General features: G+C 39.6%; 1 protein-coding gene across 1 annotated transcript; it reads right to left on the reverse strand.

The window, feature by feature from the left end:
- Positions 1-467: 467 nt before the first annotated feature.
- LOC131243151 (probable inositol transporter 2) lies at positions 468-12,247 on the reverse strand. The gene is made up of 6 exons (XM_058242285.1): positions 11,964-12,247; positions 8,740-8,810; positions 7,215-7,550; positions 2,993-3,100; positions 1,925-2,521; positions 468-1,022 (listed from the first exon to the last, which is right to left on the reverse strand). The coding sequence occupies exons 1-6, from the start codon at positions 12,094-12,096 to the stop codon at positions 537-539; spliced, it is 1,731 nt and encodes a 576-aa protein (XP_058098268.1). The 5' UTR covers positions 12,097-12,247; the 3' UTR covers positions 468-536.
- Between the last annotated feature and the right edge of the window lie 3,262 nt (positions 12,248-15,509).

The following is a 15,509-nucleotide window of genomic DNA, read 5'->3' on the forward strand; positions in this document are numbered from 1 at the left end:
GCCGGGTTTGAACGAAGCGGACAAGTTGAGTTTGTCAATTCCGCTAGTCCCCATGCCAGCTCTACTTATAGTCCATCTCCAGTGCTCTCTGAGCGCTCAAGTTATAGTGAACTAGTTACTATGAGACACTTGAACAATCCAATCCAATCCATTGATCTAGATTCTTCATCAAGATCTGAGCATGTTTGCTGAGACAGAGTGCAAATATCAACAAACATCAACAACCAAGATCATTTATATAAAAATAGGTCCAATTAATAATTTAATCCATCCATATTTTTTAATGCCCACTTAGTGAAATAATCAGTTGCAACAATAATGAAACTATAATATATATTTCTGCCAATTACATTCACTTGTGCATCCAAATGCAATATATATATATATATATATATATATATATATATATATATATATATATATATATGACAACTGACTCATGATACCAGTCTTTGTAAGGATTATAATTCCCTTGATTTGAGTCAGTGGAGCTCATATATAGATGTAAGCAGAAAAACCAACAACTCCAATTTCATTCACACAACCGAATTCTTCTTATTTTTCTCATCAGATCCTTTCTTCCAAAACACCAACTGTATAGATCTTTGCTCCAGCATCTTCTCCACCTCCTCAATAGGCAACCCTTTCGTCTCTGGCACGAAAATCAACACGAAAATCAAGCCAGCCACAGATATCAATCCGAAAATGAAGAACGTCCATGACGTTCCTATAGCTTCAGTTAAGGACAGGAAAGACTGCGACACTATCAGGTTTGAAATCCAAACAGCTGTAGCACCTATTCCACCACAGACTCCTCTAAATCTTAGAGGATAGATTTCAGAATTCACGATCCAAGGAACAGTTCCCATCCCTGGAGAAAAGAAGATAATGTAGAGAGCTAATCCGATCAACGCCATCCATCCATAGTGGCTTGGACATCCTTTTGTGTACCATTCGCTGTTTTCCTTGTGGCAGACATCGCTCACCGTTTTATTTGAAATCAAACATGCTCCTGGAAACATCTGCGATTACCATAAACAACACGATTCATAAAAATGAAATCCAGACTGTTGATTTGATGGGTCCACTTTGGATGTGGACTATATCACAAAATCCCTGAGATTGGACCATCTGAACCCTTGGATTGTTGGCCTATTGTGCATTCAATGCGGACTGTTAGTGCATGCTTTTGTGAAATTATGACTTTGTAGGGTACTGATTGATGGAAGCGGATTGCGTGGTGTCCCACCCACCCACCCACCCACTTCGGCGGTGTGTTGATGTCACCAAGTTCTGTGGGTCCCACCATGAGGCATGTGTTATATCCACACCGTTCATCCATGTTTCGAGACAATTTTAGAGAATGAGCTAAAAAATGAGGCATATCCAAGGCTCAAGTGGACCACACCACAGAAAGCAGTGAGGACAATGATTTCTATGGTTGAAACCTTCCAAGGGCCCACCATGATGTCACCAAGTTCTGTGGGCCCCGCCATGAGGTATGTGTTATATCCACACGGTCCATCCATGTTTCGAGACAATTTTAACGTATGAACCCAAAAATTGAGGCATATCCATGGCTCAAGTGGACCTCACCAAAGCGAGCAGTGGGGACAATCAGTTCCACTGTTGAAACCTTCCAAGGGCCCACCATGATGTTTATTTGCCATCCAACCTGTTTATAAGGTCACAAAAACCTGTATATCCAAAACTTCTGTGGCTCCCAAGAAGTTTTCAATGGTGGACATTCAATCCCCACTTCTTTATGTGGGGTATTGTATCTCTTCTATTTTGGGACCAAGTCATGAGCCCCAAATGTTAAGAACCACTCATCAGCGAAATCCATGTTTTCTGAGGCTCCTCTGCAACAGTCATAAATACTATGAAAACAAAAAACACTGCAAGAAGATGGAAATGAACTAGCCTTGTTAGTGGCTGAAGCACAAAATCCACAATCTGGAGTAGCCTTCAAGCATCTCATACAATCCCAAGTTGTAGCTGTCCGTGTCTGGTAATCTGGGCAGGTGTAGTTGCTGAAATGGTTCGTTGCTGCCACACCAACCTCTGGTGCATGAGAACTAGTCTCATGGAAAGCAGCTGACAGGATGCCGAGTGAGATCATAACCCCAGTTAGACTGATGATCAAGAGCTTTTTCCGGCCCATACCATCAATGAAGTAGACACTGACTATAGAGCCAAAAGCATTGAGTCCAGAAGTGATGAGTGAGAGTAGAAGTGCAGTTTGATTGGATGCATATCCAGCTAACTGAAATATTGTAGGACTGTAATACATGACTGTGTTAATACCCACAAATTGCTGAAACACCAGTAGTCCTACACCTGCAATTAGACCTCTCCTTACTGTCCTTGTCTTCCATAACTTGATAAAGCTTATCTTTTCTGAAGATCCTTCTTCCTTGAACTCAGCTTCAACTGATTCTCGGAGGGCTTCAATCTCCGCTTCCACCTCTTGGGGTGGGTATATTTTCTTTAGTATGGATCTTGCTTCCTCTACCCTTCCCTGAAATTCAGAAATTTTTCATTAGTGATGAGTGATGAGTGATCTAGCATTCAATCCCTTGTAGTATTTCTAATGCATTTTCAGATCGGGCTCGAGTGGGACAGTTCAAGCTTTTAGAGCAAGTGGTTAGTTGTCCTGCATCAATTACTTTTCAAAAAAATGCGTATGTGCATGTCTATAATCCTCGTCCAGTGCATGTCCTGCATCAGTCATGTTTCAAAAAAATGCGTATGTATGTGCATGTCTATAATCTTAGTCTAATTGCTGAGGTGTATACCTTTTCTTACTCTAATTTTGTGACCAATACAGGTCTATAGGTATACACCTATAGACATGTCCTGCATGTGCACGTCTATATCCAAAACTTCTATGGCCCCCAAGAAGTTCAAGCCCTAGCTGGCATATCATGTCTATAAGCAAATGTATTGGTCACAAAATTAGAGTAAGAAAAGGGAGAAAGTAAAAGATCACCTTTCTATACAGCCAACGAGATGATTCAGGTAGAAAGAACATCAATACAAACTGTAACAGAGCCGGAACTCCAGCAACTCCAAGCATCCACCTCCATGTTCCAGGTGCCTGAATGCAAAGCTCGTGTGTTATGTAACAAAAAAGAACAATGTGGCCCTATAAATGCATTGTGATCTTTAGAAAAGATGTGTAATTATGTATTTGTAATAGCAAAAATTGCTTAGACACACCTTAGAAAAGTCTATGTTGAGCATGGATTTTACTTTAATGTTTTAAAATCTGGACTGGTGTACAACGGTCATATGACAGCTGTTATGGCAACCATTGCCGTTATGAATTACCTTGGTCAGACCCATTTCGGCCCAAGTAATATATATATATATATATATATATATATATATATATATATATATATATATATATATATTCATAAAAAAAATGAAAGGATTGAACTATTAAACTGCCATAATATAGAATTTCTGGTACCCGCTAATGAAGCATTGCACACTGCCTGAATATCATATAAGTTACCTTTTAGTGCAACAGTATGTTCTGGGAAGATCAAAGTGGCCCACCAATGTGTGAAGATTTTAAGAAAAGATGACGTATTCTCTTTAATATCAGAATTATCTTCTTGCAGAGGCTAGCTTAACTATGACCTAATAATTTAGGACCAATCTATTAAGAACCTAACCAGTGCACCAAAAGTCCTAGTATTGATCAAAATATGTAAAGTTGGGCTACTAAATCCTTGGGATCATAACATTTCACCATGCTCGGCTGACTCTGTGTAACACCCGGCCCAATCGGAACAGTGTCCTGAGGCGTCCACGTGTGAATTGACGTAAGACTGTACGATTCGATCGCACGTAAGGAGTTATCACTAATAAATTAACCTGGATTAAGCCACTAATATGATTGAGTCCAACTATTTTCGGGCTGAACGTGGGCCGTAGAGCCGGTTTGCCCAATTGTACTTGGCGAATGTCTGTATGGGTCGTGCATCGCCCAAGGAAGGACAAAAAAATCTACAACTTTGGGAGGCCATAGGCCTCACTACGCATATGGTCCATCGTGGATGATAGACACGGACGACACCCGGAAACGAACGAATCATGCCAACCTGTCGGCACTTATAAAGTGCAACTCGCCCTAGTTTTGAATTAAAATCCAAAATTTTAAACAAATGGCCCCGCCACTTGGGACAGTGAATTGGGGCATTTCAGCCGTCGGATTTCATCTAAGTTTACACCAAAGGCTGAAGATATTTCCCTGCACTCGTCCACAAAATCTGACCTCGATCGAGAAACGGTGACTGTTGATCACAAATCGGACCATTGCGATAAAACTCCGCATCTGCTTGCCGTAAAACTTTGCGCAGCCCTTCATCGAGCCATGGGGCACCATCCCATAAATCAAATGGACCAGGGGGGGCATCAGGGTAGCCCCAACAGTCAAAAGTGAGCCCCAAAGGGCCATTTGAGGGAACTAATAAAACCTGGGGCCAACTGATTTAAAATTCAGGGTATAAAACCCTTTAACCCCCTCTCTCCCTCACTCCCACAGCAATCTCAGCAGTTGAGAGAGAGAGGAGAGAGAAAAGAGAGAGAGAGAGAGGAGAGAGAGAGAGAGAGAGAAGAGAGAAGGTGAGAGTAGGGGAGTGTGCGGGTGCGTGGTGTGCTAGGAGACCGTAATTCCCGCACTCCCACCTCCACATTGCTGGAAATCTCGGCCCTATCACCGTAGAGGCAAGCTACGTTTGATCTAAGGTAAGAATCCGAACTTTCCTTTGTTTCTCCTTAGCTAGGGTTACATGCATGCGTCTTGACACGAAGTTCATGTGACACAGGGCCCCGGCACGTCAAGTTTGTGAACCTGATGCTATCAGAGCGACCGCAAGAGCTTTCGGTCGACAATAGGTGCAGACCATTACCTCTAGGTAGCCGATTGTTGTGTCTAACGTAAATTATAGTGATTTTGTGTGAAGAATATGTGTGCATGTTGTGAAATTTTATGTATTGTTTGGTTTAGGACCTATGCATATAATTTTTCTAAAATTGGGAGAGGGATTTAGGTCCCGAGGTTCCCTGATATGTAAATTGTTGATTATTGGTCAATTTAGGGAATTACATGGGAAATTTCCTAATGTACTGATTTTGTAGGTTGGATTTCGTCACATGCAAATTGATAGATGAAAATTGAGTGTATTGTTATCCACTTTGTTGAATTACAGAATTGTTTGAACCTAACTTCCCCAATGTTGCTGATTTTGTAAGTTAAGATGTTGGCACATGCAATTGAATGATGTAAGTTGGGTGTATGGCTGTCCACTTTGTTGAATTGTTGAAATATGTTGAACCTGATCTCCACTATTGCTGATTTTACGTGTTGGACTTTGTCACATGTGGTTGATGTGTGGGAATTGAATGTATCAATGTCCATATTGTTGAAATTCTGAAATATGCTAATCTCTAACTAGAATTGTCCTTGAAATTGTTGAATGTATGCTTTATACCTGCGCACATGCCCCACTTGCAGATTGGTCAGCCAACCGGAATCTTTTAGGCAACCTTTCCGTTGGGACAGTTCACGGGCAAGTTTAGCCCGACTAGCCAAACCGCGAGTTGCCGGTCGTATTTGAACTACACGAGACGTTGTTCTTAGGTCGTGCGGTCCGTGGTTCGTCTCATGGGGACAGATTGGTCCACTGGTTGGTCATCCTTGTACATTAACCATGTTTGTACATGCTTGGTGGAACTTGAGGCACCTTATAACCTTTGTGCCCATGAATAACCTCAATTTGCGGCCCACAAGACTCATGAGCCGGGGACGGTGGTATAGGACACTATACCCGAGCTATCGACCTACGTTGGGGTGACGAGCCTCCCCATAATGATTAGTGAGCACAGTTACTCATGAGCTGGGAACAGTAGTATGGGAAACTATGCTCGAGCTATTAGTCTATACTAAGGTGACGACCTTCTCCGTAGTGACTATAAGAAAGACTCTAATGTCTTAAATATTTTCGTATGAGCTAAAGTTATGGGAATGACGAACCCATAAGGGCCAACGGTCATAAGAGTCATACGGCCAAAAGAGCTGCGCGATCGGATTAGGGCATCGATCTGTCGAGGTACCTCGGTTTCCCAAAAATTGCTGGATGAATGGACTTAATTAATCAACTTGGCTAACATGCACATAACATTGCATTGGCTACTTAAGCGATTTGGCAGTCGTAGTCGCATTGAGGGAGTGTTGGTTCGCGAACGTTAGATGTTGTCACACGAGGGAGTGTTGTGGTGAGAGGCATGCATCATATCATTGAATCATGCATTTGCATTAATCAGAGTATATAGGATTCTGTGAATGTATACTTTTCACTAAATTTACTCTTATGTATGATAACTTATGTAACTTATTGTTAATGGTACCACTAAGTTAGCTACTCATTCCCACTCTGGGACGATGTTTTAAAACACCAATCAGAACTTATTATAGATGCAGGGATGATGGAGCTGGGTGCGCTAGAGGATGCTGACGTGGACGATGAGGAGGAGCGAGCATACTTCCAAACCCTTGGTGGATCTTTTTAGTCTGTGTTTGGCGATCGCAGGGATTGAGTTAGTGCCCTAGTCATTTTAGGATATGTGTATGAATGGAACTAGTTCCTTGCTTGGATACTTTTTGAATTTGTGTTTAGATATTTACATGTTTAGAGGCACCTGACATTTCCCTTATGATTTACTTTTGCTTTATGGCTTGCTTAATTCTCCATTGCCCAAAGGATACTCTAAATGTAATTGCATCTGAGGCCCATTAGGGCATACGTGGCACCCGGAAATTCAGAGCATTACAATCTAGCCACTATTCTAGGTATCCCTTTTCGAGAGCATGGCGGTTGCACTCTAATTATCTAGGTAGCCATTTGCATTTAGCGTCTGCGCTCTGATTGCTCAGGTAGCCCTTTCTCCATCGTGATGGCTTTTACTCTGGTCTAGGTTTCCCTTTTTACAATTCGCCCTTTATGTGACTCAAACATGTGACGTGGTTTTAGCTCTAGTACCAATTGTTAAGAACCTAACTAAACACCAAAAGCCCTAGGATTGATCAACTGTGTTAAGTTAGGCCATTAAACTCTTAGAATCGTAACACAAACTTCCCCTAGATGTGTGCGATGATATTTTTGTCCCTCTAATATTACAATTACCATCTAACATCTTACCTTAGTGAAGGCTAGGCTGAGAAGGGTGGACAGGAACTGGCCTCCTGTTATGAGAAAGCAATTGGTGCTAACAAGCGCGCCACGGATTTTGGCTGGAGAAGCTTCTGATATGTAGAGTGGGGACGACATCGATGCCATTCCAACACCAAGGCCCACAAAGACGCGGCCAACGATGAGCATAGCAGGGTTTGGAGCAGCGGCCATGACGATGGCGCCAATAAGGAAGAGGAAGTCAGCGACTAGGATAGTAGTTCTCCTTCCGAGCCGGTCGCTCATCCATCCTCCAATCGCAGCTCCTATGATTGCCCCTGCGACTGCCATGCTCACAATGCTCTCCTGTACACAAATTGCCATGCAGAGTATGCATATGTCCTTATTAGAATAGAGGGAGATGTGATTAATGAAACGCGAAATATATTAAAAGAGAGAATTAAGGTATTTTAGGACGAATGCCTTTGGATGTTACTACATTTCCATTGAACTCAAAATGGTGCTCGTTTCGTCGCGTCATTTAGTGGCCCGCTAATGAACAATGGTAATCGAAACTGGGTATTATTGCTCTGATACCATAGAGGAAACTAATATTTGCAGTTGATTGAATGCTTGAATTTCATGGATCCATTTGTATTTATAGACTATAGATTACAACAACCTTTCTTAATAACTTACAATTTGAATTTAATTGTAAATTTGGATGCATATTGGTACTGAGCTAACCATCCAGAGGTAGTTGTGGACTTGCGGTTTAGATGCGAAAGGGTATTATGGGCATAAAAAAGATATGCCTAGAGGATTTGTGACGAGGAGATTTTTGAACAGGTGAGGATGTTTTGATCACTATAATGATAAAGGGAATTTTGGGTATTGAAATGCAAGGCTTACTAGATGAGAGGTAGTTGAGGGTATTGTGGGTATAAAAAAGTATGTTAAGAGGTCTTGGATGAAGGTATTTTAATAATGAAAGACTGACTGGAAGAGGTCATTATTTTGAGATGGAAAGGAATTTTGGTAACTGTAATGATGAAGGGCATTTTGGGCATTGAAAAATTGTGCTGAAGTTCTTTTCTGAGGACCTCATTGCAGAGTGAAGGTTTTACTTGATGAGGGTGTTTTGGTCAATATAATAATGAAGGGTAGTTTAGGTATTGAAAATATAATCTGAAATGTTTTCCCAAGTTTCCAAAATCTAGACCAAATGATGGAAATGTAGGTGTAGGGCCACATTTTTTTTGAAGGGTTTTAAGACTCGTCCGAGTCAACTCAAACTCGGACGGACTCGATCTGGTTAAACCACAAGTCACCACCGACTCAGGTGAGTCAGGCCGATTCAAGACCTAACCAGTAGGTTGGAGTCTTTTAACCATCAGGAACCGTGAAAAGATAGAAACCGACGACAGAACCAAATGATTAGGATTTGCCGATTATTGTAATTTTTTTGGGCCATGGCCCATTCACAATTAGCCTGTAATTTATATGGTCCTGATTGAAAGGCATGAATTAAGATGACTAATTAAAAATAATTCACCTGTAAAACCGTTTTCTTATCAACCGCCGGGAAGTCATCTCGAATGTAAAGAAGGGCTCCAGAAATTACACCTGAAATCATTAAAAACGTCAGTAGCATCCCCAAATCTTTTAAATGACTGATAAACTGTCCAAAAATTAATTTGAACCATCCTTCTTTTTTTCTTTTTTCTTTTTTTGCATACAATTAGTGTGACAAGTCATGGTGCAAATAACTCTCCAATCACTTGATTTTAAGCTTATCATTTTCAAAATAAATAATTAAAAATATAATTATATAAAATAACTTTTTAAAAAAAAAGATTTTTTTTTTTTCTTGAGTTTTTTTTGTACTCTAGTGGCTTGTGATGCCCAGCATTTAGAAATTGTACAACAATTAAAATTAAATTGACTAAAAATGTGGACACTTGTTTTCTGAAATACAAGTGTAGGATATGTTTCACTTTAACTGTCCCAAAGATGTCCACCAATTCAATAGATGGTGAGAAATTTTTGTTTCATATTATGTTTAAAAATCTGGGACCCATTATTTGGACAGTTAAATTTGAATAATTGTGCGGACATTAAATAATTACTTTTTCTTATTATCTCCCACTATTCATCTTATTTCCAGAAAGCAGATGCGGACGCGCTGATTGCCGTCATGATACATGTGTTCTATCTATGCTGGCCATCTATTTTTCCCTTGTCATTTTCAGACATGAGACTAAAATTAAAACTTCCTATGGAAAAATTAAAAACTTGCCCAATGTTAACCTAGGGACATGTGCAAGGCAACTCATCTAGCGCCAGCACATGTCCCTGCATGGGAAAGCTACACGAGATCCAAACTGTACATTTGGTGGGTCACATTTTTTTATCTTTTTTATTTTAATTCTAGTAGGCCGGTCAGGTCACCGTTTGGGATACAACTTACAAAGCAATGGAAGCATGGAAAAAAAAAAAAAGTTCGGCAAAATTTTCTAAGCCGTCCATCTGATTTATAGGCCGGGAAATATACATGGTGGGCCCTCCAAGATGGACAGTTTGGATTTCATGCCTGGATGACAGGCTGGCACATAAGGTTAAATGTACTGTGTTATAAGCCCTGATTAGTGAGTGATTTTATATATCTTTGTAATGACCAAATTACCCTTGCCGGATGGAACTATCAAAATTCTAGGGTGGAAATGTCAACTCCAAGCAAGCCGTGAGATTGATTATGGGAGAAAATTAAAAGCAAAAAGTTGATGGATTTCAAATTGAAAAAAATCAAAGAAAAAGAAGAAAATATAGATTTTTGGAATCCGTATTCTATTCTGTCCATCTTTTGGGCACTGTTGGAAATGGCCCACTATTCAGTAATATGCTGAAATGCTGATCCTGACCATTGATTTACGGAGTTAAAAGCTGTTAAATATCAATGGTCGTAAACAGCCGTCTACAGACGAAAACTCAGTTTGGACGGACTGATATGTATAAAGATTGATGTGGGTCCACTCCCATGGGGGATCCATGCTGGATGAGCTGGTGTTGGAAAATAAGCTCTACAAAATCATGCAAATCATTCAGTTTTCCAATAAAACCTCAATCTTTCAGTAAATTGAATAATGGGTTTTTATATTTTCCTAAAAAAGCATTGGAAAATAATAATAATAATAATAAAAGACCAAAAAGGGGGAAAAAATTCAAAACATAAGAACTCTGTTCAAGAGGTGGGTCCCTCCATGAGTAGGTCACGGGCAAACCATGAGTCGCCAAAAGGGGAAAAAAGAAAAAAATCGTAGCCATTCAATCTATGAATGGATAAAATCATTGAATATTCAACAATTTACCTTCCGAGTGTATTATTTCGTTTGCATTTAGTTCATTTTTACAGAAAAGGAGGACCATTCATGAACTATCCATGGTAGGGCGTACCGGGAGCGGATTAGATCAGACCCGGTGTCACCCAAGACGGTACGTCCCTTACTGTGGGGCCCACCTTGATGTATCTATTATGTATCCATGCTGTCCATCCGTTTTTCCAGATCATTTCAGGGCATGAGACTAAAAATGAAGAAATCAAAATCTCAGGTGGTCAATCTCTATGAAATAGCGGTGATTGAACGCCCTACCATTAAAAACCTTTTTAGGGCGCACCTAAATGTTTTAGTAGTGTTCATTTTCCATCCAATCCGTTCATAAGGTCACATAAGCTTAGATGAAGGGAAAAAACAAATATCAACTTGATCCAAGACTTTTGTGGCCCATTAATGACTAATCACCACTGTTTCCTATGATATGGTCCACCAGATTATTGTATCAGCTTCATTTTTTGGATCATGCACTATAATGATATGAAAAAAATGATGGACGGTATGGATACAAAATAGATAAATTAAGGTGGGCCCACGGCAAGGGCTGGACAGTCATGGGTGAGGCCAGTTCTCGCTTAATCCGGTGTAAAAGAAAAATTCAGCCACAAGTGGAAGCGGATTACATCGGGCGGGGCTTTGGTGGATCCCTGTGGGGCCCACCTTGAATTATGTACATTAAATCCACACCGACCATTGAAAACTTTTCAGGGTCACAAAAGTTTTGGATGAAATTGATATAAGTGTTTTCCCTTCACCTAGACATGTTTGACCAAATCAATAGATTTAATGGCAAATAAACATTACAGTCGTCCTTAAAAATATTTTAATATTTCAGTTACAGTTGTTTTCCTGTAGGGTGGTTGACTTAAGATTTAGATCTACCTATTTTCAAACTCATGCTTCGAAATTATCTTTAAAAATAGATGAATAGCCTATAAAGATTTGTATCGACTCTTTATATATATATGTTTTTTTTTGGGCTCAAGCCCTGAAATGATTATATAAAAAAGTACAGTGTTAATAAAACACATAGAACATGGTGGGGCCCACATAACAGTATCAAGTAGCCGCCTTGTAGGCAATCCGTAGCCATGGAGACCAGATGAGTGGGCCAGCCTGTTTAAATGGACCAGATCATGTTAGTGGTTGGGTGCACATGAAGGATATCTCTAGTGTGGCCCACATGTGAGGTACTGGAGGAATGCAACTATCTTACAAAAGTGGTTTTTATTAATATATTAAAGTAGCAATTATAAATAAAAATAAATAAATAAATAAAATCCATAAAATAAAAATGTCAGAAAAACCACTCTCCCCTTACTAGAAACAGAGGAATTGGAAAATCAATACGTTAGGAAGAAATGAAAATAGGAAAATAAGAAAATACCTGTATCATAACCGAAGAGTAGACCACCAATTCCCGCAGAAAATGCAAGACGAAGAACGTATGGATTCTTCCATGCAAGGGAGAAACAGTCTCTGAAAGCCGATGCGTCGACTGGATGAATTGCTCCTTCCATGCCTTCAAATATATATTTTTTTTAAAGAAAAACAAAACAAAACAAAGATATTTCAAACAAATTCCATAAGTTTGGTAGTAGACAGCAGAGAAAAAAGATTAAGGGAGGCTGAGATATAATCTCAACAAGAGAGAGAGAGAGAGAGAGAGAAAGAGAGAGAGAGAGAGAGCGCGCGGAACGGGCATGGAACTGCAAGGCAGAGAGTGTTATCTATTTTTAAGGGCTGAATATGCAGGGAGTAGGAATATTCTTGTCCTCGACCCGGAGCATACTCGGGTTTTTTCAGTTCTGAGATATGGACTGAGGTTTGAATAATCCACACTTGTTGATATTCTAGCTAATACCATCCTATAATGGGTTAAAACATTGATGGTTGAAAGAGATAAACCGACGGATGACATTTGCGGTTGAAAGAGAAGCCCAAGATTCTGGCTTGAAACTTCTAATATCTTGCCTCTCACTTTTGATTTCGAGATCCTAGCCATCACTTTTGGAATCTTTCAGTTGACCAATGTCTCGGATTACTGACACAAGGGCCCCACTTATCCGAATTGAGAACTCGAGTATAGTATGCAAACTGTCGGGTCGAGGACCCGAAATTCATTATGAAGGGAGTTCAGTACGCTACGCTAGCGCAAAGGATAAACTCTCACGGATCCACGGTGACGTATTTGTCTTATCCATGCCGTCCATCCGTTTTAACATATAATTTTAGGACGTTATATCAAAATCAAAGGATATCATAATTCAAGTGGACCACACCATAGGAAAGAGCAGGAATAATGATGTACACCGTTGAAAACTTCCTAGGGCCGACAGTGATGTTTATTTGTCATCCAAACCGTTCATAAGTTCATACAAACATGGATGATGGTAAAACACAAATATCAGCTTGACCCAAAACTTCTGTAGCTCCCAGAGAGTTTTCAACCTTAACACTTGGTCCCCACTGTTTTACGTGGCGTTTTCCACTTTAAGCTTTGGAAATGGTTCAAATTTGGAGAGTCATGGTCTAACACGATGTGATGAAGATAAGAGACATACATCACGGTGGCCCCCACAGAGTTTACACAAAACGATTGGCAATGCACGTCCCATCCGAAGAGGGAGTCCGATTCGATCTGTCAAATTACCTCTTGACTTTTGTACGGTGAGATGGGCCTTCTCATTTGTGTAGTAGGTGCACATGCCTCAATGATTCTCCTCATTTTGGGCAAAATAACTTATTTTTAGAATTTCATTAATACCTTATCTATTTATACTCCTCTAGAGGATGATACTTGATACGCTGGCACCTCGAGAATATGTGTTTTACTTAAATTGACTAAAATGAAAAACCCAATTCTGCTAATTCATGTTCCCAAATAAAAATTGGTTGAACAATTTCTCCTCACGTACCCAAAATTAAATTGGTTGGACAACCCTGGTCTATGATGATGTATGGACACTTGTTTGATGAAATAGGACAGTTGGATATTTTTCATTAGACTGTCAATAAATGTCTGCCAATCGGATAGTCCGATAAGCTTCTTTAAATAAATAAATAAATAATATCTATGATGATTCTAAGCTGGGAATTATAATTTGGAGAGTTTAATTTGAGTTATCCATGAGCCTCATGTGCAATTAGCCCATTTTTGTTTGGGCGCTTGAAGGATATCGGGGGAGAAAGTGACACTTGATATTTTCTGCCAGAGTTATTCTATCTGAAAGAAAGAGTCTTGGACGTAAAAAATACAGCCCCACCATGAAGATTACATGCCCTGAAAGGCATGCTCGATGTCCAAAACCTGTCACAACATTGGAGAATATTAGTACTCTTTTTATATATATATATATATATATATATATATATAGAGAGAGAGAGAGAGAGAGAGAGAGAGAGAGAGAGAGAGAGAGTGAGTCATGCTCGTGCACACCTTTGCACAAGTGTCATAGGTGTCTAATCCGAACAGTCCAGGTAATGCGGAATCCCATGAAACCCCGAGGGGTAAATTTCACCCTTATCTAAAATTTTGGTGGGCCATAGCAAAGAGAAATGCATATCAAGGGAGGAAATTGTTTTCATTTCTCATGGCCCACCAAAGTTTTGGATCAAAGTATAAGTCGAGCCCACAGGGTTTGATGAGGTGCTGCTTCATGTGGATTGTTTAAATTTTAGACTCGCATCACCTATGATGAGTTCTCAAAATGGTTCGCAAGAGTTATGTGCAAATTGGTGCATAGCTAAGCATTCGGCTTATATATATACACACACACACACAGCTACATAGGTTTTCATGAGTTTTTGCGTGAAACTTTTTAAAAGTTACGTGTATATACACACACACACACACCTACACAGGTTTTCATGAGTTATCGCGAGAACCTTTTTAGAACTCATCACACCTATGTGAGTCTAAAATTTGATAGGCTCATGTGATTCCCCACCCCATGAAATCTTCGGGCTCTAGTTTTACCTTGATCCAAAACTTTGTTGGGCTATGGCAAAAGGAAAATAATTTCTTCCCTTAATTTATATCTTTCTTTGTTATGGCCCACCAAAGTTTTGAATCAAGGTGAAATTAGTCACTTAGGGTTTTATGGGGCACTGCATCACATGGACCGTTTAACTTTTGGCCTCAAGACATGTGTCCAAGTGAGCATATCTCTCTCTCTCTCTCTCTCTCTCTCTCTCTCTCTCTCTCTCTCTCTCTCCTCCTATATATATATATATATATATATATATATATATATATATATATATATATATATATATATATATATATATGATTATGTGTGACATAGGCGTCACCTAACATGGTGTGGCCCTTACTGACCATCAATCCCTATTTTTAAATCAATTTAGGACATGATCCCAAAAAAGAAAATCCAAACCTTAAGTAGACCATAGTCCAGGAAACATTGGAGTTTGAGTGTTCTATTATTAAAAACTTCTTAGGATGCGCTTTAATGTTTCCTTGGTGTTTATTTTCTATCCAATGCGTTGATGAGGTCACATAGGTATTGTTGTATTTGATGTCTTAAATCTAATCAGATTCTCTATAGATTTTTTGCTCAACTGCGAAAGTGCGGGATTTGTTTCCGATTTCGTTTATGATTCTTTTCGATTTTGTTTGGGATTCTTCCTAAAACTATATATATGGGTGTAAATGGGATTGAGAGGAATTATTCTAAGGGATTCTAAGGCTTTTTAAAAGAGTTCTAAGTTTGCAAAGGGTGTAACAAGGGTGAGATTCAAGCTTGTTTGAATCAGGAAAGTCTTTTCTCTTTGTAATTTTTTCTTTCATAGTGAAGATCTGTTACTTTATGCCGTGGTTTTTTCCCGAAAGGGTTTTCCACATTAAATCTTTGTGTTCTCTTTTGTTTGCTTGGTGCTCTTAGATTGCTATCTTAGATCCATCTCTGTGTGA

This window comes from Magnolia sinica, chromosome 1, assembly GCF_029962835.1.
Source record: "Magnolia sinica isolate HGM2019 chromosome 1, MsV1, whole genome shotgun sequence".
In the NCBI taxonomy this organism is placed as follows: domain Eukaryota; kingdom Viridiplantae; phylum Streptophyta; class Magnoliopsida; order Magnoliales; family Magnoliaceae; genus Magnolia; species Magnolia sinica.